General features: G+C 42.0%; 1 protein-coding gene across 1 annotated transcript in view; it reads left to right on the top strand.

Moving 5' to 3' along the window:
- Positions 1 to 22,247, top strand: part of dock10 (dedicator of cytokinesis 10) — a 55,419-nt gene that overhangs the window by 17,626 nt on the left and 15,546 nt on the right. Inside the window, exons 5-35 of the mRNA XM_030778697.1 lie at positions 1,235 to 1,307; positions 1,619 to 1,762; positions 2,373 to 2,507; positions 3,016 to 3,202; positions 4,102 to 4,187; positions 4,341 to 4,424; positions 4,863 to 5,021; positions 5,662 to 5,898; positions 6,131 to 6,253; positions 7,156 to 7,238; positions 7,468 to 7,590; positions 7,928 to 8,007; positions 8,135 to 8,322; positions 11,701 to 11,766; positions 11,853 to 11,945; positions 12,066 to 12,189; positions 12,889 to 13,010; positions 13,172 to 13,255; positions 13,368 to 13,460; positions 13,659 to 13,777; positions 13,907 to 13,976; positions 16,441 to 16,554; positions 16,749 to 16,826; positions 17,009 to 17,155; positions 17,914 to 17,997; positions 18,295 to 18,397; positions 19,281 to 19,459; positions 20,390 to 20,506; positions 20,897 to 21,017; positions 21,157 to 21,278; positions 21,578 to 21,692. Of these exons, the coding sequence (XP_030634557.1) occupies positions 1,235 to 1,307; positions 1,619 to 1,762; positions 2,373 to 2,507; positions 3,016 to 3,202; positions 4,102 to 4,187; positions 4,341 to 4,424; positions 4,863 to 5,021; positions 5,662 to 5,898; positions 6,131 to 6,253; positions 7,156 to 7,238; positions 7,468 to 7,590; positions 7,928 to 8,007; positions 8,135 to 8,322; positions 11,701 to 11,766; positions 11,853 to 11,945; positions 12,066 to 12,189; positions 12,889 to 13,010; positions 13,172 to 13,255; positions 13,368 to 13,460; positions 13,659 to 13,777; positions 13,907 to 13,976; positions 16,441 to 16,554; positions 16,749 to 16,826; positions 17,009 to 17,155; positions 17,914 to 17,997; positions 18,295 to 18,397; positions 19,281 to 19,459; positions 20,390 to 20,506; positions 20,897 to 21,017; positions 21,157 to 21,278; positions 21,578 to 21,692 (3,653 nt within the window). The remainder of the gene's footprint in view (positions 1 to 1,234; positions 1,308 to 1,618; positions 1,763 to 2,372; positions 2,508 to 3,015; positions 3,203 to 4,101; positions 4,188 to 4,340; positions 4,425 to 4,862; positions 5,022 to 5,661; positions 5,899 to 6,130; positions 6,254 to 7,155; positions 7,239 to 7,467; positions 7,591 to 7,927; positions 8,008 to 8,134; positions 8,323 to 11,700; positions 11,767 to 11,852; positions 11,946 to 12,065; positions 12,190 to 12,888; positions 13,011 to 13,171; positions 13,256 to 13,367; positions 13,461 to 13,658; positions 13,778 to 13,906; positions 13,977 to 16,440; positions 16,555 to 16,748; positions 16,827 to 17,008; positions 17,156 to 17,913; positions 17,998 to 18,294; positions 18,398 to 19,280; positions 19,460 to 20,389; positions 20,507 to 20,896; positions 21,018 to 21,156; positions 21,279 to 21,577; positions 21,693 to 22,247) is intronic.

Raw genomic sequence — 22,247 nt, 5'->3', positions numbered from 1 at the left:
AAGAGACAGTTTGACATGAGGAGAACGGTGATACTCTCAATGTCTGTTCTTCCCTAAATGAGCTACTGTGGTGAGGTCAGCACCCAGGACACACACACAAAGAGACTTTGCTGATGAGCGCAGTGAAGCGGGCGCCGTAGAGGCCTCCTGTATGTGGGGTCCTGTCAGAATGAGAGATGGTGAGGAGAGAGTGAGAGGGATGGAAAGGGAGAGAGAGAGAGAGACAGAGAGAGAGAGAGGGAAGATGAAATTTGGCCACCCAGAGATGTGGCACACACACAGAGACTCTCTGTCTGGCTGAATGTCTCCAGAACTGAGGGAAAAGGGGGTAAAAGCTTGGCCAAGTGAGACTGTGTAAAACTGTGGGCTTAGTGATTTGGGACCCAGCTGTGCTTGGGCTGTGGGCTGGGCACTCATTTTAAGAAGTTAAAATATTAGTTTGAGATACACGCATTCAGGTGTTTGGACTGAAGAAATAGGAGGTTCAGAGCAGGCGGCATGTCCAGTATCAAGCGTCTTTGTTAAGGAGCTATTTTGGGCAGCATCTGTCATTTAGATAAATCTGGTAATCTGGCTTGCACCAGGTAAAATAGCCTAAAGCCTGCTGGAGCTGAGGGGTTCTTTGAATCAACTATTTAGCGATCATCTAATTCCACCAGTGAAAGATATGGAGGAAATGTCTTAATGTGGAAGCCTGGAAATCTGCAGTCTTCTCGCTTTACACCATCTAATGGATGAGACAGACCAATGGTCTGACACGCGACCTCCTTAAGCCAATCAAATCAAGCCAGGTTACGTCCTGTTCATTTGTCTGCTCTTTAACTGTCTGTGAAAAAGGAGAAAGAGAACAGGAGGAGAAGAGAAATAGGATGAAGAACAGGGCTGGGTAATGTAACAGACAGCATGCTAGATTTCATTGTGAGGATGGAGGGCTAGAAGCGACGCGCGGGATGGTGGATGAATGTTGGAAATGGCGCGTGGCAGTTAATGCAATGAACATCTCTCTCTGTCTCTCTCTCTCTCTCGCTCTCTCTGTTTCTCTGTCTGTCTCTCTCACTCTCTCTCTCTCACTCTCCTGCTGTCCTGCTCCTTCTGTTTTTCATTGTACCCTGAGACTAATGATGATAGATGACAGTCCGCCACACTCTGTCTCATTTACTGTTCTTTGTTTCTCTTTTTTGTACCCTCTCTCTCTCTCGCTGTCTCTCTCTCTCTCTCTGTTAATCCTATACAGGAAGGTGTATAAAGCAGAGAAGTTGCCATCTCACTCCTTTGAGATAGACCATGAAGATGTGGATAAGGATGAGGTCAGCCCTTGTGCTTCATCTCTCAAACATACAGTTCTTTAGCCCAATTGTCCAGACCCATTCTCTGGACATTGGAAACAACATGTAATACAAGAGCAAGAACACTTCATATTTCATATATATATATTATAGGGCCTCAGAGAATTGACTGAGCCTTCATATAAAGCCTTCATTCAGGGATATGGAGAGGTCCTTAATGCCATTTGTATTCACACCCATCCATTTTGGCTCAAAGTTCTGTCACAGTTTCCTCACAACTGAGAGAGATGCTATATGTGTACTAGGCTCATTGGCGACACCTTTTATTGCAGGACACCACGTCATTGTCATCGTCTAAAGGAGGAGGTGGAGGTGGAGGTAGCGGTGGTGGAGGGGGAGCGACCAGCGTCTTTAAGTCCGGCTGGCTCTACAAAGGGAACTTCAACAGCACAGTTAACAACAGCATCACTGTTCGGGTGTGTGTGTGTGTGTGTGTGTGTGTGTGTGTGTGTGCGCGCGCTCGTGACCGTCTCTCTGTGCTTCACCCCATCTTGGGCATACTAATGTTTCTGTCCTTCTGTCAACTTCTCACCACAGCGCAAAGAAAAAAAATCTAACATATTCCAGATACTGAATCAAATTACATTTGTTTCATTATCTTTCTCTCTCTCTCTCTCTCTATCTCTGAGTCTTCTTCTCTTTCCTTCTCTTGACCTCCTTCCACAATTCCCTCCTTACTTGGTTAAATCCTTGATTTCTATTCATCTTCATCTTCCCCGCCCAGTCTCCTGATCCAGTTACCTCAGTGCTCCTTCTGGGTTCTCCCGTTCTACAATGACCTCATGCTTCCTTTAACTGATTTGCCTTGGAGCCCATGAGTTTGCTTAACACCATGCTGATTTTCTAGAGAGATTTTGAATGTAACTTTCAAACATGATAAATCACTCACTGAGGGCCACATAAGTACACACTCAAACATTTAGTACATAGCTATTGCTCTTTCTTGGGGTAAAACACATGTTTTTGACTTCTGCTCTGGCTTATGGTTTGTTTTTTGTTTTTGTTTTTGTTTTTTTCATCTTTCAGTCATTCAAGAGAAGATATTTCCAGTTGACACAGCTAACAGATAACTCCTACATCATGAACTTTTACAAAGATGAGAAGATATCTAAGGAGCCTAAAGGTTGCATTTTCCTGGATTCGTGTACAGGCGTGGTTCAGGTTGGTGCTCTTCCCACACTCAAATGTCAGCTCCTTCAGTACGCTCAATTTATTCCATTTTACAGAAAGGTCAGGTCAGTGAGAGGGCAAAGCTAACGCAAGGACTGAATCTTCTGAAGTTTTTTTTTTAGCTGAATATCAGACTCTTGCTTGTAAAGTGCACCTTCTTTCTTATGCTGTGTTATCACTATTTTACATCTGCTATCGTGAGGAATGTTTTCTTGTAAAAAGAAAGACCATAAAAGCCTAAGCAGGTGGCCACAGCTAAAGTTTTAGTAGAGTTTTGTCATCAAAGCCAAATGGCTCTGTAAGTCATTGTTCAAGCAATGCAATTACATTGGATTTGCACTGGAATGCAATATACATTGCATGCAATTACTCTGACCTGGATCCTTGGTTAGTACTATAATTCGGCTTAATCAAGGGTTAATTCGCACGATGTTTTGAGTGGACCTTTTCATATGCCTCTAATGAGTATATCTGTGCGTGTTTGGCGTGGATCACACAGAATAATCGTCTGAGGAAGCACGCATTTGAACTGAAGATGAACGAAGTGACGTACTTTGTCCTGGCTGCTGAGAGCGAACAGGACATGGAGGACTGGATCAATACTCTGAACCGGATCCTTCAAATCAGCCCCCCTGAGGTGCCAGTCATAGACCGCAAGAGTGTGGACCTGACAGACACCAGACAAGGTGAATTCGGAACCAGTCACTCTGCATTTCAAATACAGCAGCTTAAATATATTTTGTTTATTTTTGAACTACGAGATTTTCATACAGAAATATTTGTGACCCTTGAGATGGCAGTGTTGCTTAATTTACCAATAATGTTTTTGTTTATTGTTAATATCATATTAAGATTAAATGGAAGTTAGAGGAAGTTAGTGTTGAGTGCCAGCAGGAATACCTCACAAAAGCTTACCATCCTCTTTTTTTTTTTTTTTCAACTGAGGGTTCATGCATAAATGATTATCCTCTTATATGCCATTGTAGCATAGTTAGAAGAAAAAAAAAAACGGTGAAAATGTAGATCAATGGAACGAGGGATGAGATAAAAAGCAGCATCAGCATTGACCCTGGAGCAGTGGAGCAGGTCTAGCCCTTTTGTAGTCTTTTCATACTCTCAGAACGGAAGAAAAAGTAGGTCTGTGTATTTGTAGGTCTCCCTTTGTGTGGTTCTTTTGTGTGTTCTGGGGGTTAAGAGCCCTGTGGATAGTGGCTGAAACTGGAGGCAGGACTGAAAGGCTAGACCACATCGGAATGCTAATGGCTAATTCTAGCACGTTGACTATCTCTACTCTGTCTGCTCTTGCTTAGGGGCCATGTTTCTTTTGTCCTTCAAAAAAAATAGCTCTATCACTTATCCAAGACCCCATAATAATGGCCTCTCCACTGTCTTCCATCTGGTTGTTACATAGATAAAAAAAATACTGGACATGCAAAAAACGCATGAGGAGCTAGTTAGCTAAAATAAAGTTTAGTATATTAGTATAATTGGCCATTTTATATGGATTTTGTAATTTCTTTTGCCTTGAAGTAGAATTAGGAGTACCAACAGGCCTCCCAATTTGATTTCTTCTTTTATTTTTCAGACGTTTTTGACCTGTCTTTGAATGATGCTTGTCTTGCCGAAAAACAAGAAACATCAGAAAATGGAATCAATCCTGAACTCGCTAAGGTAAATGTTCTAAGAAGTTCTAAGAGATTTTACACTGTAAGACCTCTAGCAAATCAAAAATTACTGTGGTGATATGTACATCATCCACACATTATTCAGACTAAGAATACCGTATTCTCACTTATTATATTACGATTTGTGTGTGTCCAACAGTACATCACAGAGACGGAGGAGATGGTTCGAAGTGCCAGAAGGGAGGAGCGATTGAATCTTTTCTCTTTGGACCCAGACACGCCGGTTTGTTCCCAGTCTAAAACCACTGCCAACACACTATGATTATTACTATATCATTTGAGCAGTGAAATTGTGAAGTTAGTTTGTGAAGTTCATAGCATTGGTTTGTTAATTATAGTAAGAAAGAAAAGAAAAGAAAAGAAAAGAAAAGAAAAACAAACATCATTGCTGTTCACCTTCAGTTGTCCTCCTTTATCTCCCACAAGTTGACAGAATACTTTATTGATAGAATGTTTTACTGATAAAATATTTTATTGGTTTGTATGGTAATAAATGTGAAGTGTAATGCAGTCCATTGCAATGACTTATGGTCTTTTCGTTAAAGTTCATTTTGGACGGTAGTGAAGTACAACCTCCCCTACTGCTGTTGAGAACTGAGTCCTGCTGTGTTGTGAATTATAAGGCTTGGTTTCCTGAGGCCCTGTATCACATGTTTTTAAGGTGCTGAGGAGTCCACGTGGAGAGTATGGGTCAGGGGAGACCGCTCCTGTCCGGCCTTTTGAAGAGAAACTTGGAAAAAGACTGATGATCAACTGCCGTTCCCTCAACCTCACTCTGCAGGGCTGTGTGAATGAAGCTGAAACAGAGCCAGTCACTAATGTAAGACATACACACACGCTCACACACACACACACACACACACGTACATGCGGACACACCAACAGTCACACAGCCTCACATTGCATGGCTGTGTTGGCGAGGCCAAACCATAGTCCCTTGCTAATGTGAGACACACAGCTCTACGCACACAACTACAAACACATACACCCACATATGAGCATATGGTCACGCATGCACTTGCACATTCACTTGCACGTTCAAGTTTTAACACTGGTTGCCATTTTAACTTATAAATAGCGAGAGAATACGCTGTATGCCTGTACACCACTTCCTATGTGTCCTTTTAAAGAGGAAGCTCGTGTGTATGTAAAGCTATCTGACCAGTAACTATACACTTTAGCGCTACCCGCAAAGTCTCCTGAGGTTGCAACAAACTTTATAGTTTGTGTCTTTGCATAGAATGCAATATGATGTCCCTCATGCTGTGTCAGAATCTGGTATTGGAAAGCAGACACAGCGGTTTCATATAAAAACCAAACGGACGTTGTGTTGCTCGTATGTTAAAAACGGTGTCAGGCCCAAGAATGCGGTCTTGTGGATTCCATATAAAGGAGTATTGTAGTATCTGTGTCAAATCCTGTATGTGTCTGTGGATGTCAACACGGCTGTATCCTTTCAGATTGAGCCCTTCTTTGTGACCGTGGCTCTGTTGGACATGCGCGAGAATAGGAAGGTCTCAGCAGACTTCCACGTGGACCTGAACCACGACGTGGTGCGGCAGATGCTGAGTGGTTCTGGCAGTCAGGGAGTACCAGCTGGACCGCAAGAGAACGGACTGGGCTCCCCCACTGAGAGGAGACCAGGAGACTGCCAGTTGAGCCCAGACCTGGAAAACTGGCTTAGGTTCCCCAAGCAGGTAGCAGAGCTGAAAACGTTCGAGAAGAGTCAGAATAGTAGAAAGAAGTTACTGTTTTGCTGTTAGTTTTCTGACTTTTTGGTTAGATGGAAAGGCCCTGTAGAAGTTAAGAGGAAATGGTACTGGTCCTACGTTATCTCATCGTTGCATATCCATTTTATCTCTGCCTTGTGTGTGTGTGTGTGTGTGTGTGTGTGTGTGTGTGTGTGTGTGTGTGTGTGTGATGCTACAGGCCATCTTCTCCATCACAAACCCCCACACTGATATCGTCTTGGTGGCCCGAGTGGAGAAAGTACTGATGGGAAACATCACCAGCGGGGCAGAGCCCTACATTAAAAACGCAGACTCCAGTAAGGTGAGTCATCTCCGTATCTAATCTCAATCCCTAAGACAGACACTCAACAGTGTAGAAAAAAAAAGTTATACAGCAACGTTCTTCAACATAAAACATAAATTGTCATAAATATTATTTCACTTAGATCTGCTCGACCCTGTTGACTTGATTCTACTCGTTGATAATCTTGAGAATATCACAACACCGAGCAAAAGGCACCTAGGATGTGAGATTGAGGCACATCAATTCAGAGACGTTAGGCATAAATCACCTGAGTATGTAGAGCTCTGCTAAGAGTACATGTTTGTATTTTTTTATACATTTCCCGTCAAGCGCAGCTTAACGTGAAGCACAAGATGAATTCCGCATGTAGTATAAATACCATTTTGGAGCTGAACTTGTTCTGCATGCTTGTCCATGTTCTTTATATAATCCCCATTTTATGGAACATAATCACTGGAAAGGCGTTTAGATGACATGTCCAGAACAGGAGTTTCTTTTTTCTCCAACACCATGTTATTGAAAACACAGGTTTGGTTTGAAGGGTATTTTACCTAAGGGTGTCTTGTAAAGTCCTATTTTTAAGCGCTTCATCCGTTCAGGGACAGATGGTTTTAGAATACGTTTTCTTTTTCCCTTAAAGCACCCCAATACGGCCTCACTCTTAGGGAAACCTGGAACCCCTAAACCTGGCTTTTGTTCCACAGCGCTGAGTAGCTGACCAGATCACCATAACACTCCCTGCCAACATTCTGATGCTTAATTTTGGGCTAACTTCGCACATTGTTTAGGTTAAACAAAAAAAAGAGACTTTTTAGCTGGTTTGCTCATTCATCAACATAAACAAAAAAAAAAAAAATTCAGTGCTTTATAGTGAAGTTAGTTGGATATAAAAGATGTTTCTGTCTCCCGCTCTTTTACAGACTGTTCAAAAGATGTTAAAATCCAACAAGCAGTTTTGCAGCAAACTAGGGAAATACCGAATGCCTTTTGCATGGTCGGTAAGGTGAGTGGAACCTTCAGAAAAAATATTCTCTGTTCCACATCAGTAGTTCTCAGTACACTCAAGTAAAGCTCCTGTTACTCAGATATGAAACCACTGCATTATCCTCGCTTCATTTAACTGTAAACGAAATAAAAAGCTATTCTTATAAACAGTCTGACAGGACCTTTTTTTTTTCCTATTCATGAGTCATCTCTCTTTTTTGCTTTCTTTCTCTTTTTATCTCTTTTAGATCAGTGTTTAAGGATAATCAGGGCACGGTGGACAGGGAATCTCGTTTCTCTCCTCTCTTCAAGCAGGAGAGTAATAAGATCTCTACCGATGACCTGATCAAACTTATCTCTGAATACAGAAGGTGGGCTCTTTCACTAACTGTCATGTGGTGATGCCTTGTCTGTTGAACATTCCTTTGTTTTAACAGATCCGTGTGGAAATAATGGAAGGGGGAGTAGATTTGCTTGCAGAGTAACCCCAAAGAAGGTTTTTGTAATGGGGAAAGTATATAGATGTTCGCTAGATTGATCCAAACCCTCTAACTTTTTTTTTCTGCACTCACTGTATCACAGATCCTGTTCTTTCAAAACAGTACTCTGTATATTAGTATGTTTGTCATGTTTCAGTTCAAGGTCACCTTTGCAGAACCGCCTGAAATGTAGCTGCTTTTTGAGTAATAGTGTTCGTTTGATTCTCAGGGCAGAGAAAACCAGCAAACTCCAGACGATCCCAGGTAATCTGGAGATCAGTGTGGACTGTGTCCCAATGGAGCATCCCAGTAAGATATTCTAGATTATTCTGTTCACACCTATCATGTCATTTGAGCGATTCTGTATTCAGGAGGATGAAGTATTGTTCATACGATTCAGTGATAAACAAAATCTTATGAAAATGTAATTTCTCAGACTGTGTGACGTCGTCATACGTGCCCCTGAAACCGGTTGAGGACTGCAGTCAGCATGCGCCCACCGTAGAGGTTGAAGAATTCCTCCAGGAGTCGGCCAAATTCGCCCAACCTTACCGTGTCTACAAAAACCACATCTACGTTTACCCCAAGCATCTAAAATATGACAGCCAGAAGAGTTTCGCTAAGGTAGGCTGTCAAGCCTCTAGCTAACTGAAACTACATGTTTGGACTTGGAAATATACAAGTTAGGGGTGTGTGACAGGACCACTATTTGGATCTGTATCCATATTTTTTGGGATGGCAAAATTATTTCTGTATCATCTCTTTCTATGTATTTGTATTCGAGATAGAATCCAGTGGCAGGTGTGGTTTAAACTGGCAGTTCAAACGAAATGAAAATCCTATTTTAGATGTAAATCCATTGCCATTGGTAACTGTCACATATTGAGTATGTTTAATCCCATTAATTAAACTAAAAAGCCTGGAAAAAATATCTTACATAGTAAAGCTGAACAATAGCATCCATCAGACCTTTATGTTAGACAAAAGTAACCCTAAAATGTCAAACATGTACACAGAACTTCATCACCACCCCGTCAACGAAGGGATGAGGAACAAACAGAAATGTTTTTTTTTTCTTTTCATTTTTTAAGTTACAAATTCTCACAGGTTGTTCAAACAATGCATGCTGACATACTATCCATCAGCACCACCATGCCCATAATTAGGGAAGTCTAAACAGATAAAAGAATGTGTTTAAAACAGTCCAACCCTCACTAATGTCTGGGTGGATCAGAGCTAGTACTCAGTGGCATTCAAGTTTCTTCATAGACAGTGGACCTCATGTGAAAACATTTTCCTTCTCTTATCTTGATCTTCTCGTACTTTTTTTTTTCCATGGACTTTTTTTTTTGTGTGCCACATCAGAGTCAGCATATGCTCCTAACCTCAGAAAATTGTTGTAAATAACCCCACGTAAACATGGGGAATACCACCTTCTCATAAACGAGCTTGAATTCATGAGAATTGTCAGTTAGGATAATCAGTGTTCTGAATTGTCAGTTAGGATAATCAGTGTTCTGAATTGTCAGTTAGGATAATCAGTGTTCTGAATTTGTGTTCTGAATTGTCAGTTAGGATAATCAGTGTTCTGATTTGTCAGTTAGGATAATCAGTGTTCTGAATTTGTGTTCTGAATTGTCAGTTAGGATAATCAGTGTTCTGAAACTATCATGTAAAGCTTGGCGTCCCACCTCGTTTGTCTGGAGGTGTCATTCATACAAAGTAGAACTTTACGAATCCGCAAATCGAAATCCCGCTTTCAGAGATCAGTCAACAAAAACACATCACTTTTAACACCATCAATAGTGGTACTGGGGACCTGTATAAGCCAAAGGAAGAAGAAATGGTTGGATGTGAAATAGGATTTGAAAATAATATAATTTTGATTTGACTTTGTTATGGACATGTAAAGCCCTTTGAGACTATAAATAGTGATACTGGGCTCTAAATAAACTTGTATTATTTAGTATTACTATTATTAAAAATTACAAAAAAAGAAAGAAAAAAAAACAGCATCAAGAAGAGGGTAAAGGCGAAGTCTCTGTTATAAAGACAGATCTTACAATACATGGGATGACAGGTGGTGTTTTACTGTAAGTTTTAGATGTTGATACTGATATTGTAGTATTATACATTAGTTTCAACAGCCACTTTAAATTAATGTTAATAATGTCATTGCATTAATACATTTTGAATACTAAGTCAAAAAAACAGAGTAAAACATTCAATTTATACTGTCAAACAGGATCCTTTCAACATAACTATACATTATGAAGTTTAATGTATATATTCAAATTCAAAATTTCTTGAAAGAAATGAAAATGGATCCAGTCCATTAGTAAAAGAAAGCTTTTTTTTTGCGTTGGGGCATTGTCTCACACTGTGGGCAATTTTTGTGTTAGCATAGCTGGATCCAGCATCAAGTATCTGCAAACTTCAGACTTTGATAGTGACGACTACATTATTGAAATAAATTTATCAGTAAGATGTAATATTGGATAAACGTGCTACTTCAATCTAGAACAGTGGTTCTCACACTGTGTGCCGTTTCATATTGGTCTGCCTTGGGAGCTGGCCAGGTGTGCCTCGAAATTAGTTTTGTTTATGATGATTTACACAGCTATAATCATTTGTAAAGGTGTGCTTTGGAAATACCTGTTTTCATAAATGTTGTTCCTTGTGGCAAAGCATAAAGTTAATGAGATGATACGAAGATTACACTCGATCTTACCTTACACAATGGTGAAGTATGGATGATACCTACGATATTTTAATGATATTGTTACCAACATTCTACAGTAGCCAAAGATAGAAAGTTCAGTCAACAAGGTGGATTTTTCACTAAGTGTTCCTATTGTGTTTGAATATAGCGGCTGTTTTGTTTTGTTTTGTAAATTCGGATGATGCATTCCCCTCCTAATTTGTGGGGAAATTTAAGTGTATGTCACTTTCGGTTCCTGTCGTTGCGCATAAGGCATATGCTTGACAGTGCAATTTGAAACTGCATCTGTACTTAACTGCCGCGATACATAGACGGCTAGTCTTTAATAAGACAAATAACTACTAGCATAATAACAGTGGCAAGATGACCATATCGCTTTCCATTCAAGTTCTGCTGGCGTTATGGCTTTCTTAGGGTCTCTTGGCTGTTGCTGCGGTGTTAACGGTAATGACTGAGATGCAGTTTAATCAATGTTTATGGCAATGATAGTGTACATGACCGTCCACTGGTGGCATGCGAGAGGGCGGGACTTGAAGAAAAAGGTAGAAGCAATGAAAATGCACACACAATGAATGGCGACTGTGGACAGCAAAAGCTAAATCCCGGACATTTTTGGCGATTTAGAAATCCCAGCCGGACGCATTTCTTAAAAGAGGACATATGGTCACCCTGTTTTATGCTGTCGCCATCCTTCCTCTTGCTTACCAAGGGCTGTAACAGGGAACTGAGTACGCACGAGATCTAGCATCACGCGATTAACGACTACTGAACTTGATGTTAATGTCGAGAATTGACTGTTAAGAACTCGAATGCTCGAGTACTCTGTGCAACCCCTAACACACACAAACACACACACACAAACACAGAGTCACTGCCAGCTCAGATTCAGAAAATGCAGTCACTTACACAGTGCAAGTCAATATAACAGTCAATAGCATTGTGCTGCACTTGTGCTGCTTTAAAGAATGAAACTAATATATTTTCTACTATTTGGAAGCATTTGTTATTCATTTTGAAGTCAATACTTGTGTGTTTCCGAATAGGGTATTCAGCCTCGGGCACACTCCTAATACAAACCAATTAATCACAGGTTTTAAACCACCTTTGGGTCAAGACCCTACAAAATGTCTTCATTTGCTAAATGTTTACATTGATGGAATGCAGACATATTGTCTTTTTTTCCGGCATCTGTTATTGACATGCATCTCTTTTGTGGTTCTTGTTTATAGTTCAGAGTGACATGTTTGGATATGCTGGGTTTTTTTTTCTTTCACTTGTAGGCACGAAACATTGCTGTTTATGTGGAGTTTCGAAATTCTGATGAAGAACAAGCCAAACCACTTAAGGTAGAGTTTTCTAAAATATCAGTCTGTAACCAAATGTTGAGGATTGCTTAAGTCTTCAAAGTTTCACGAAACATTTGTTTGCACAGTGCATCTACGGAAAGCCTGGAGGTCCAGTTTTCACCACGTCTGCCTGCTCGACTGTCTTGCACCATTCGCAGAACCCAGACTTCTATGATGAGGTTAGTGACATGCCTAGAATGTTCCCTGTTGTCTTTTACGTTCTCCTGAGATTCTGGTTCTGTTTCCGGTTTCTGTCGGGTGGTCTGCGTTCTAGCGTTCTCCTTTTTTTCTGTCATCAGGTGAAGATCGAGTTGCCCACACACCTCCATGAGAAACATCACCTACTCTTCTCCTTCTATCATGTGACCTGTGATATCAATGCAAAGACCAGTTCCAAAAAGAAAGAGTCTCTTGAAACTCCAGGTACTGATTAAAATTTGTGATGTTATTTTTAGTGCAGCTCAAAAAATGACCTCTTGTCATTTAAGATGGGTTTTTTTGTGTATTACATTGCCACATAGCTTTTATGAAATTCAATTCAATTCACCTCAGTTCAGTCAAGTTCACCTCAGTTCAACCCAGTTCAGTTCAGTTCACCTCAGGTCAGTTCAGTTCAGTGCAGTTCACCTCAGTTCAATTAAGTTCGCCTCGGTTCAATCCAGTTCGTTTCAGTTCAATTCAATCCAGTTCACCTCAGATCAGTTCAGTTCAACCCAGTTCAATTCAGTTCAGTACAGTTCACCTCCGTTCAATTCAGTTCACCTCGGTTCAATCCAGTTCACCTCAGATCAGTTCAGTTCAACCCAGTTCAATTCAGTTCAGTACAGTTCACCTCCGTTCAATTCAGTTCACCTCGGTTCAATCCAGTTCGTTTCAGTTCAATTCAATCCAGTTCACCTCAGATCAATTCAGTTCAACCCAGTTCAATTCAGTTCACCTCAGTTCAATTCAGTTCAGTTCACCTCAGTTCGATAAATATATATGAGCATAAGCTCTAGAATGCATCACCAAATCAATGTGGAATACATTCAGTCACAAACATATACAGACTGTAAGTAAGCTATTTTGAAAAGGGAGTGCTGACAGTTGTGTCTCGTATTGTGTTGTGTCTGTGTGTGATAGTTGGCTATGCATGGTTGCCTCTGCTGAAGGAAGGACGCGTATCCTCACAAGAGTTCAGTGTGCCAGTCGCCTGCAACCTGCCCAGTGGGTACCTCCTCATTAAAGAGCCTGCATCCAACAAGGTGTGATTTGAGACGGAAAAAAAAGATTTCTCTCAGCTTTGCTCTCGCTCTCATTCTCACTTTCTCTCTTGGTCTCTCCCTCTCTCTCGCTCTCTCTCTCTGTCTCTCTCTCTCTCTCTCTCTCTCTGTAAACTGACATTCCCTGTTCCTCTTCTTTTCAGGGTGGGACTGATGTGAAATGGGTGGATGGAGGAAAACCCATATTTAAAGTCTCCACCCTTGTTCTCTCCACCGTCTACACTCAGGTGAGACATTGTTTTTATTTCGTTTGTTTGTTATCTGTTTACCTGTTGATGTCTCTACTTGTCATGTCAGAGCAATCAGAGGCAACATCTGATTCAAGTCTCGGTTTTGCAGGACCCCCATCTGAACCGATTCTTCCAGCAGTGCCAAAAGCGAGAAGTGGAGCTCTCTCAGCCACCTACCTCAAATTTCCTCAACTGCCTGAAGGTAATGGGGACACCGAGCGACAACTATGGAGGGCCATTGTTTACTCTCCATGATGAATCCATGAGCTACAGTCATATGTGTTTATAATCAGTTATGTTATATGTGTTATGAAGGTGAAAAATAATATTATACGAACTGGACTGAATAGGTGACAACTGTTGTCTTTACCTGAATTTCTCATGCATTTTATCCTACCAGGGCCTTCTTAGTATGGAGAGGATCCATGTGATCATCCGCTTCCTGCCTGTGCTCTTCAACCAGCTTTTCAAAGTGCTCACTCAGAATGACAACGATGAGGTCACTGCTGCCACCACCAGGTAAGGAGGGTCTTTTACACTTTTGATCTGTTTCTATCAGAGCATTAAATGTATGATGGCTGAGTGTTGTTGTGAAAGTATATAAAGTTCTGTGGGCATTTAGTCATAGAAAATGTGCACTCTTTACAGGGTCCTGGTGCACATTCTTGCAAAGTGCCATGAAGACCATCTGGACCACTACTTGCACTCTTACATAAAAGTATGTTTTCCCAATTCCCTCTTTCCCCCTTTCTCTGCCTCTCCCTCCCCTCTCTCTCTCGCTCTCTCTCTCTCTCTCTCCCCCTCCTTCTCTCGCTCTCTGTTAAAGACCACATATTCATACTTAAGGACAAGTTAACAGGGTGTTTTTCTGCTCTCTTTCTTTCTCTCTCTCGCTCTCTCTCTCTCTCTCTGTCTTTCCTGTGATCATCCTGTGCTCATCTGTTGGGTAGATTTGCCAATGGCATAACCAGTGTTTCAGTTATCTGTAGTCATTCTAAAGTTCTCCGAACTTTAACATGTGGGTCTGTTTGCGAGGCCTTCAATACGTGACGCACTAGCGTCACATTACACAGCCACGCCATTCCCATGTACATGTATGAGAGAGAGAGAGAGACACACACAAAGCCGGCTCTGTCTCGCTGGAGGTCAGCTGAGAGACACAAGCTGCTTGGTGAGGTATGCTCGCTCTCTCTCTGGGCTTTATGGAAGGCAGTCAGACCCTTCAACAATTAGGGGGAGAGAATGGAGCCCGGAGGTAGAGTTACAACATCCCAGAACCCCCCCTTTTTTTTCTCTCTCTCTCTCTCTTAAAGGGCAGCTGCGGTACGCTGTAGAGAAAGTAACTTTCACCAAATGCTCTTGAAGTATTTTTTTGCATTGTCAGAGTCAGGCTAAAACTTCTGGTTCTAATTTTTTTTTTTTCTTTCTGGAAAATACTTGACATTTGAATTTTAAAGGGGTAGCATTGCAGCGCAATGCTTGTGAATGTGATGATATTTTCTTACAACAAAGTAACCATGAATAAGGCAGTTCTGTTTATTTCTGTGACCACAGACTTAACTGGGAGAGAAACAGAGAGAAAGAGAGAGAGAGAGAGAGAGAGGCAGAGAAGAAAAGCTACTATAAAATGCAGAGATGTGTGTACCAAGAGGGAAGTTTGCTTATTTGCGTGTATGTGGCTTTTTTGAGATGAAAGTCTGGAGCTCCACCAATATGATGAATGAGGGAAGTAGACAGTGCATTTCACCTCAGATAACAAACACACACTGCCACACACATCCAAGCACACGTCCTTAAAGTGGCAGTGTGTTAGTGGGGGAGTAGAGAGTCAAACAGGCGCACGCAGAGCCTTGGAGCGGAGCTGCTCAAATTGACATGCTCATTAGAGAGGAGACAAACAGAGAGAATGAAAGAGCAGGGGAAAAAAAAAGAGAGAACCTGTTTCACGTCGCGTGCAAAGACTAAAAGAGCACCACTCTTGAACACTTGGGCACACAGGGGGGGAGAGAGAGAGAGAGAGAGAGAGGAATGGAGAGAGGGAATGGTGGAAACCGATTGGACTGGTCGAGGTAATGGAACCAAGGTTGCCATGGCAACTGATTGGCATCACGTCTGGGCTAGTAGCCAGTCAGAGGTTTTTGCTGGTGCTTTACAACGTGTGTGTGTGTGTGTGTGTGTGTGTGAGTGAGAGAGAGAGAGAGAAGAGAGAGAGAGAGCATATTAGGCGACCCCTATTAATGGGAAAGTGTAGATGTGAGTAAGGTTAATATGCCTGCTGCACAAAGAGACAGAGAGAAAGAGAAAGGGAGGGAGAGAGGGTAAAGGGATGCTAGAAAGGAGAGGTGACGGCACAGCATGAAAACAACAACTACAGCCGTCAAGAGCAGCCACATCCTGCATCAGTCAAACGTGTGTGTCTGTGTGCGTGTGTGTGTGTGTGTGTGTGTGTGTGTGTGTGTGTGTGTGTGTGTGTCAGTGTGTGTGAGTGTGTGTGTGTGTATGTGTGTGTCTGTGTGTGTGCGTGTGTGTATGTGGGTGGGTGTGTGTATGTGGGTGGGTGTGTGTCAGTGTGTGTGTGTGTGTGTATGTGGGTAGGTGTAGGTTTGTGTGTGTGTGTGTGTGTGTGTGTGTGTGCGCCTGCGCAGTGCACTTGTGCATTAAGACGTCTTGCCTGTTTGTTATTGTTCTGTGGTAATGAGGTGTAAATGCCGCACACAGTGTTGTTTGCACACACACCTTCTCCTCTCAGTGAAACACCTCTCATTTCTTGTTTATACACAGACTTCATTTATAAATGAAGCCTCAAATACTTGGATGATTTTTTCTTGATTTCAACCATGGCAAACACCCCACATTAATAAAAAAAAACAGTTAAATACATTATTACTGCATTCAGTTAGTACATTTAATGCAAATTGTATCATTTATCATGAGAAAACCCCACTGTGTACAGCATATTTAATGCCCTGATATCTTTTTTGCTTTCGATTTTTGCAATTAATATATATTCAGCTATTATTGATTTGTAAAAGTCTATTGGTCTATTATTTTGTAATAGTCTGATGTTACTGGTTACAATGCATTTGTTACTGTTTATTTGTTACAGTTCATTTAAAAGCGTTTTATAGCAGACTATACAACAGTAACTGATGACTCTATCTCTGTCTGTCTGTGTCTGTTAGTTTGTGTTTAAGACTGAGTCACACGGATTTCGCACAGTGCATGAGGAACTGGCCAAGGGCATGACCTCTGACCTGAAGAGCAACGACCAGATGGTGGTCAGGAACATGCTCAAGGTGAGCCAACATGGCTGACTCCCAACAGGGGAGGATGAAGAAAAAAATTTTTAGAGGTCATGTGTACATGACATTTATGTACATCTATCATTTTATCCACACTCTCTTTCCCTCCCTCTCTCTCTCTCTCTCGCTCTCTCTCTCTCTCTCTCTCTCTCTCTCTCTCTCTTTCTCCCTCTCTCTCTCTCTCTCAGTTCTCCTGGTTCTTCCTTGAGCTCATAGTAAAGTCTATGGCCCAGGACCTGTCTGACTCAGACTCAAAAAAACTCAAGGTAATACATACGAGGTAGAAAATAAGACAAAATGAATCTCACATCATTGACCATAGCCTGCAGACAACACAATACACACACACACACACAGTTTCAATAAACATATGAGATCTTGGAAATGTTTCGTCTTTATCTGTTTAATAAAGATCGCGTTGTTTAATGACTGTGAACGTTCTGGTCAGCTTCCCAGACCACAGCGCTTTCCCAGTTCCTTCCTGGGCCGACTGGAGAACCTGATCATGACCGTGTCTGACCACATCTTCTGGAAAAACAAAGAGCTCCAGGAGGAGACGCGCAGTGCTAACCAGGCTGTGGCCGCCTTCGTTAAGGTGAGGAGGCGCGGCGTGTTCATAGCTTTACGTCACCTCTCCGGCCTCCGTCAGGTGCTCGCTCTCTCCGCTCACTGTTAAGACGAGAAAAACGCCCAAAGAACTTGACGGTAATGTCGTAATGTATCAGATGAAGCCAAAATGTTCTCAGGCTTCATTAGGAGTCAGTGGTAACTTCGGTTTTCAGTACAGAAATGTTGAACATCTCTTCCTGCCGTTTTTTTTTTTTTTTGTTGTCCTCTGCAGAGTTAGAGTTAAAGTTCTTAAATGGAGGGGCCTACATTCTCACCTCTGCTCTCTGAGGCGCTGAGCATGCTACGCTGCGTGGAGCTATTCATAGTTTGATGGATGATTTCTTATTTTTAGACACTTTTAGCGGAGCCGTAGGATAAACCTTTATAAATAGCGTTATTGTTGGAACCAGCTGAGAGAGGAAATGAAATGCCGCTGGTGGAACGTTTTTTTTAGGGAAGATGTTTGATTGAATTCTGCTGTGTTTTTAATGAGTACATCTGACTCTGCGTATGTGCATTGTGCCCTTCGGATACGATCAAGCGCAAAGCTAATTCCACACCTCGCAGTTCACCATTACGTAGTTTGTTTGCACGTGTGCGCACGTGTGCATCCAGATACACAATGTATGTGTTTTTATGCGTGTGTGTGTGTGTGTGTGAGTGTGAGTGTGTACGTGTGGGTGAGTGTGAGTGTGTGTAGTTTTATTGTAGTGTGTTCATTAACATACAAACTGTTCCCCACAGCGCTGTTTTACTCTCATGGATCGTGGTTTCACTTTTAAACTCATCAGCAACTACATCAACATGATCACAGCCAGCGACAACAAGGTAATCATTTTCTTCCCTTTTATTTCTGCAGCCTTTTAAAGTGAATGGCTCGCTTAAGATCAGAAAACACAGGAGCATCTGTTTATCGAGTTCTTTAATGCCGTGAACTTAACTCAGCGTTAATATTTTTTTCGTGATCTTAAACGATTGTATAGATTCTTGGAGAATATATTGTAGGCTCGTAAGAATACTGAGACTTCAAAGACAGAGAGATAGCACGAGACCACAGGAGTGTGGCTTAGATATGTCTGTGAAATGCTCACCATTTTGTTGTTGTTGTTGTTGTTGATTTGACAGACTCTGTGTGAGTTTAAGTTTGAGTTCCTGCGAGAGGTGTGTAACTACGAACACTACATCCCTCTCAGTCTTCCCATTCCCTCCGCCCGAATCACAGGTCAGTGTGTGGAATAAGAGGAAAAAAAAAACAATTAATGTGTCATAGTGTCACACCATTGGTCATGTCAGAGTCCTCATTAACATAGACCACGCCCCTTTAACATTGTCTCTGTTTTCATTTCTGTCCATTGTCAGATAAAGCATCACAGACGGAGACTCAGAACGCTCAGGGTAATTATCCCCCCCCCCCCCCCCATCTCATCTCTCTCATCTCCCTGTTTTTAATAACTATGCCTGTACATGCATAGAAACCCCGTGAGATGACTGGTTCGAAATAAAATATTGTAAATAGATATGAGCCACTGGTTGCATAGACGGCATTATTACAGTGTTTCCCAAACTTCTTTTTTTTATCGTTGGCATACGTCAGCAAAAAAAAAATGACAGAATCTCACAGCCTACCACCTTCTCAGCCGCAGACTACAGTCACTGCTACAGTCACCGCCACTGAATCCAACATGTATTAATATGCCTTGATTAAGAAAAGCCAACGCTCTAAGCACGTTTTAAGATTTTAATTGAGCAATATATATTTTAGTGACACTTTTTAAAAACGTTTTATTTGTATTCATTTTTCCGTTTTGAAATCGTTTCAGATATTTTGATTTTTTTTTTAAAGGATTTTCTCATGACCCAAATGACCTTGTCCAATGGCACACCATTATTCATTGTTCCAATGGTTGGAAAACATAACATAATAACTCATTTATCATGTCTGTGTACCATATGATTTTCTACCATAAAAGAGAAGATATATATTCTTGTTACAAACATCCAGTGACTCGCCAAAAATCTCTGATGAGGATGACTGCTGAACAAAAAAAGGAGAAATTGTCTGTTGTAAAAAAAACGGCATTAAAATTAGAGTGATCTCGCTCTCCCCCTAGTGGATGTGCCAGAGTACAGCCTGACGGAGGAATTCTGTCGAAAGCATTTCCTGACGGGGCTGTTGCTACGGGAACTGGGGCTGGCCCTGCAGGATGAGCAGGATCTGCGTCATTTAGCTCTGGCCAGTCTGAAAAATCTGATGGCCAAACACTCACTGGACCCCCGCTACGCCACCAAGGTAATGTCATCTTGACTGATTTATCCCCTTTCTAATCCACACTCTAACACACACCTTTACACCCCCCCCCCCCCCCACTCCCTTTCATGGTCTTTCTGGATCGAGCTTTCCCTATCCATTGTCCCAGTCTTGGCCATTATGACCTGAGGTGAGTGTATATGAAATGGTGAGTTACTGGGTTTTGCCTTCATGACATACACTGCATTTCTTACTGCAAAGGTCAACAAACATGGTTTTTTATAAAACATGTTGTCATGTTTTGTCCATTTTTAAGCATGTTACCTCAGCGGGATTGTCAGCAAAATGCTGGTGGAGAGCAGAGGGCAAATATTTGGAGAAGGGAGGACAGAGCAGCAGGAAGCTATTATAGTTTGCCCTCTCCACCCCTGTGGGTGTATGAGTCATGTTTTAAGAGACCAGAGCATGTGTGTGTGTGTGTGTGTGTGTGAGCGTGAGTGTGTGCATTTCTATGTGTTTTTTTTGTGCATGTGTGTTTGTGTGTGTGTGCGTGTGTGTTTTTGTGCATATTTGTGTGTGTGTGTGTGTGTGTGTGTGTTTGTGTGTGTTTTTGTGCATATTTGTGTGTGTCTATGTGTGTGTGTGTGCATGTGTGTGTTTGTGTGTGTGTCAGAGATAGAGAGAGAGGCCGAAGGGAATGGGAGGAGAGAACTGGTGCTGAGTTGAGAACACTCTGAATGATCGCCCAAAGATTAAGGCTCTGCCAAAGCCAACACTGTATAAAGCTGTGTGTGTGTGTGTGTGTGTATCAACATTTTCTCTGTTTCCTTTTCCCTGTCTCCCTTAATATTGCTCACAAAGTAAGTTACCCTTTCATAATGCAAACCAATGTGGCTTCATCACTCTCTGTCTGTCTCTCTCCCTCTCTCTCTCTCTCTCTCGTCTGGACGTCTGTGTCACATATGTGTATAGGAGAAGCAGGCGCGGATTGCCTCTCTCTACCTGCCTCTGTATGGCCTCATTCTGGACAACATGCCACGTTTCTTCCTCAGAGATCTCTTCCACATTTACCTTCCCTCCAGTGACCAGGTAACCAACACTCTCAACCTCCGCAGTTTCCTCCGAGCCTCACTCAGAATAGCTCAACAACAGGGCACCACTGAGTGGGGAAAAAAAAAAAAAAAACGACTCAAGCCTTAACAATCCATATCCGTCTCAGAACTGGAAATAAAATTAGCTGTCACTCCGACATCGCCCCAAAACGTCTCATTTTGACGGCGGTTATATTTAATCCAGGCCTCAGACTCTCTTGAGGAAAGTTTTCCAGACGCACCTCCTGAAACACGCTTCATTCTGATCCATTTCTCAAACTCTAGCCAGTTTGACACTGAATAGAGTTGTCTCTTTTCCCTGGTTTGGTATGAAACTTTGTTCTCTTGGCTGAGACGTGTTGTGCTGAGCTTTGCTCTGGGTTTACAGGGTTCTAGAGATGACGTGAGCGTGGGAGGGGGCGTGGCCACAGGTCAGGTCCCCCACATACTTCGCCATGGTAACTCTGTGGATGCCTCCTTCTCCAAAGAGGTGCTCAACTCCATCACAGGTACAGAACCATATGTGTGAGTGTGTGTGTGTGTGTGTGTGTGTGCGTGCGCACGGACATTATTGTGTGTTCGTATGTATGTACGTTGGTATAAATAACTGCTTCACCTGACTCTCTGTGTCTTCTCTAATTTTCTTAGCCTTTTCATCCTTAGCCATCTCCACGGCGAATCACACTGACTCACGTGGCTCTCTGATCAGCATTGAATCCAATCCCAGCAACAGTGACAGGAACAGTGAGAAGATGGATGGATGTGAAAAGGTGAGACCCCCCCCCCCCCCCCCCAAAAAAAGTATTGTCTCCCTCTGTCTTTTTTTGTCTCTCTCTCTCTTTTTCTTTTTCCCCAAAAATGAAAAGTAAAAAATCTAATCAAAAAAGCAAAAATTCAATTTCATTTTGTGATTCCAACAACAAAATAATTTAGAGGAGTATCGCTCATAATGGTAATGAATCCTCAGAGAGGTCTACGACAATTTTCTTGGGGTGTTGTCTGTTGGTGTAACCTCAATGCACATTTTAAATGTAAAGTACAATAACATTGGGTTTTTTTCCAATCCCAGTTTGCCAGACCGCAGTCTCTTATTGGCTACGGCTCACGTTTCGATAAACTGGACCAGGCAGAGACTCGCAGCTTGCTCATGTGTTTCCTTCACATCATGAAGACCATATCAGAGGGTGAGTCTTCAGGGCCTGCCCTGGTCAGGTCCAGTACATGACTGCCAACAGCTGTCCTCTAGAGTCCACATCAATCCACTATAGTAAACCACATGGGCTACTATCTACGTTAGCACACTGTAACTTCCCACAATCCTCCTGCACCCTCTGTGGTTAACTATACTCATCTACTGTCCTCTCCAATTCACAGTAAAGCAGCACTTTCACGACATTCTGCTTTTATTGACCATAATCCACTGCTCTTCACTGCAGGAGCCTAAAGCCTATTACAACTCCCTTCAGAATAACATATTTTTACTCTGTAATTTCCTATAATGCTCTTGAGCGATGATGTTCACGTTGAGTCCTGGAGACACTTAGAGAAATGATTAGGACTTCAGCTGAAGCTGAAAGCAGCAGGGTGCATAGTCCATAAGGTTAGCTCTGATAAACACTGCTTTAAAGGGATCTTCATAACTCAAATACTGTATAGCACTGGCTGTTTAAAAGGAGGTAGCTTGGGAACTCAGTGTTGGATACGACCTTGCGCTGTTGAGTGCTTTAAGTGACGATAAT

The sequence above is a fragment of the Chanos chanos genome, chromosome 6, assembly GCF_902362185.1.
Source record: "Chanos chanos chromosome 6, fChaCha1.1, whole genome shotgun sequence".
Taxonomy (NCBI): domain Eukaryota; kingdom Metazoa; phylum Chordata; class Actinopteri; order Gonorynchiformes; family Chanidae; genus Chanos; species Chanos chanos.
Note: the sequence above shows the minus strand (reverse complement) of the source record. Positions and strands in the feature narration are given on the sequence as shown.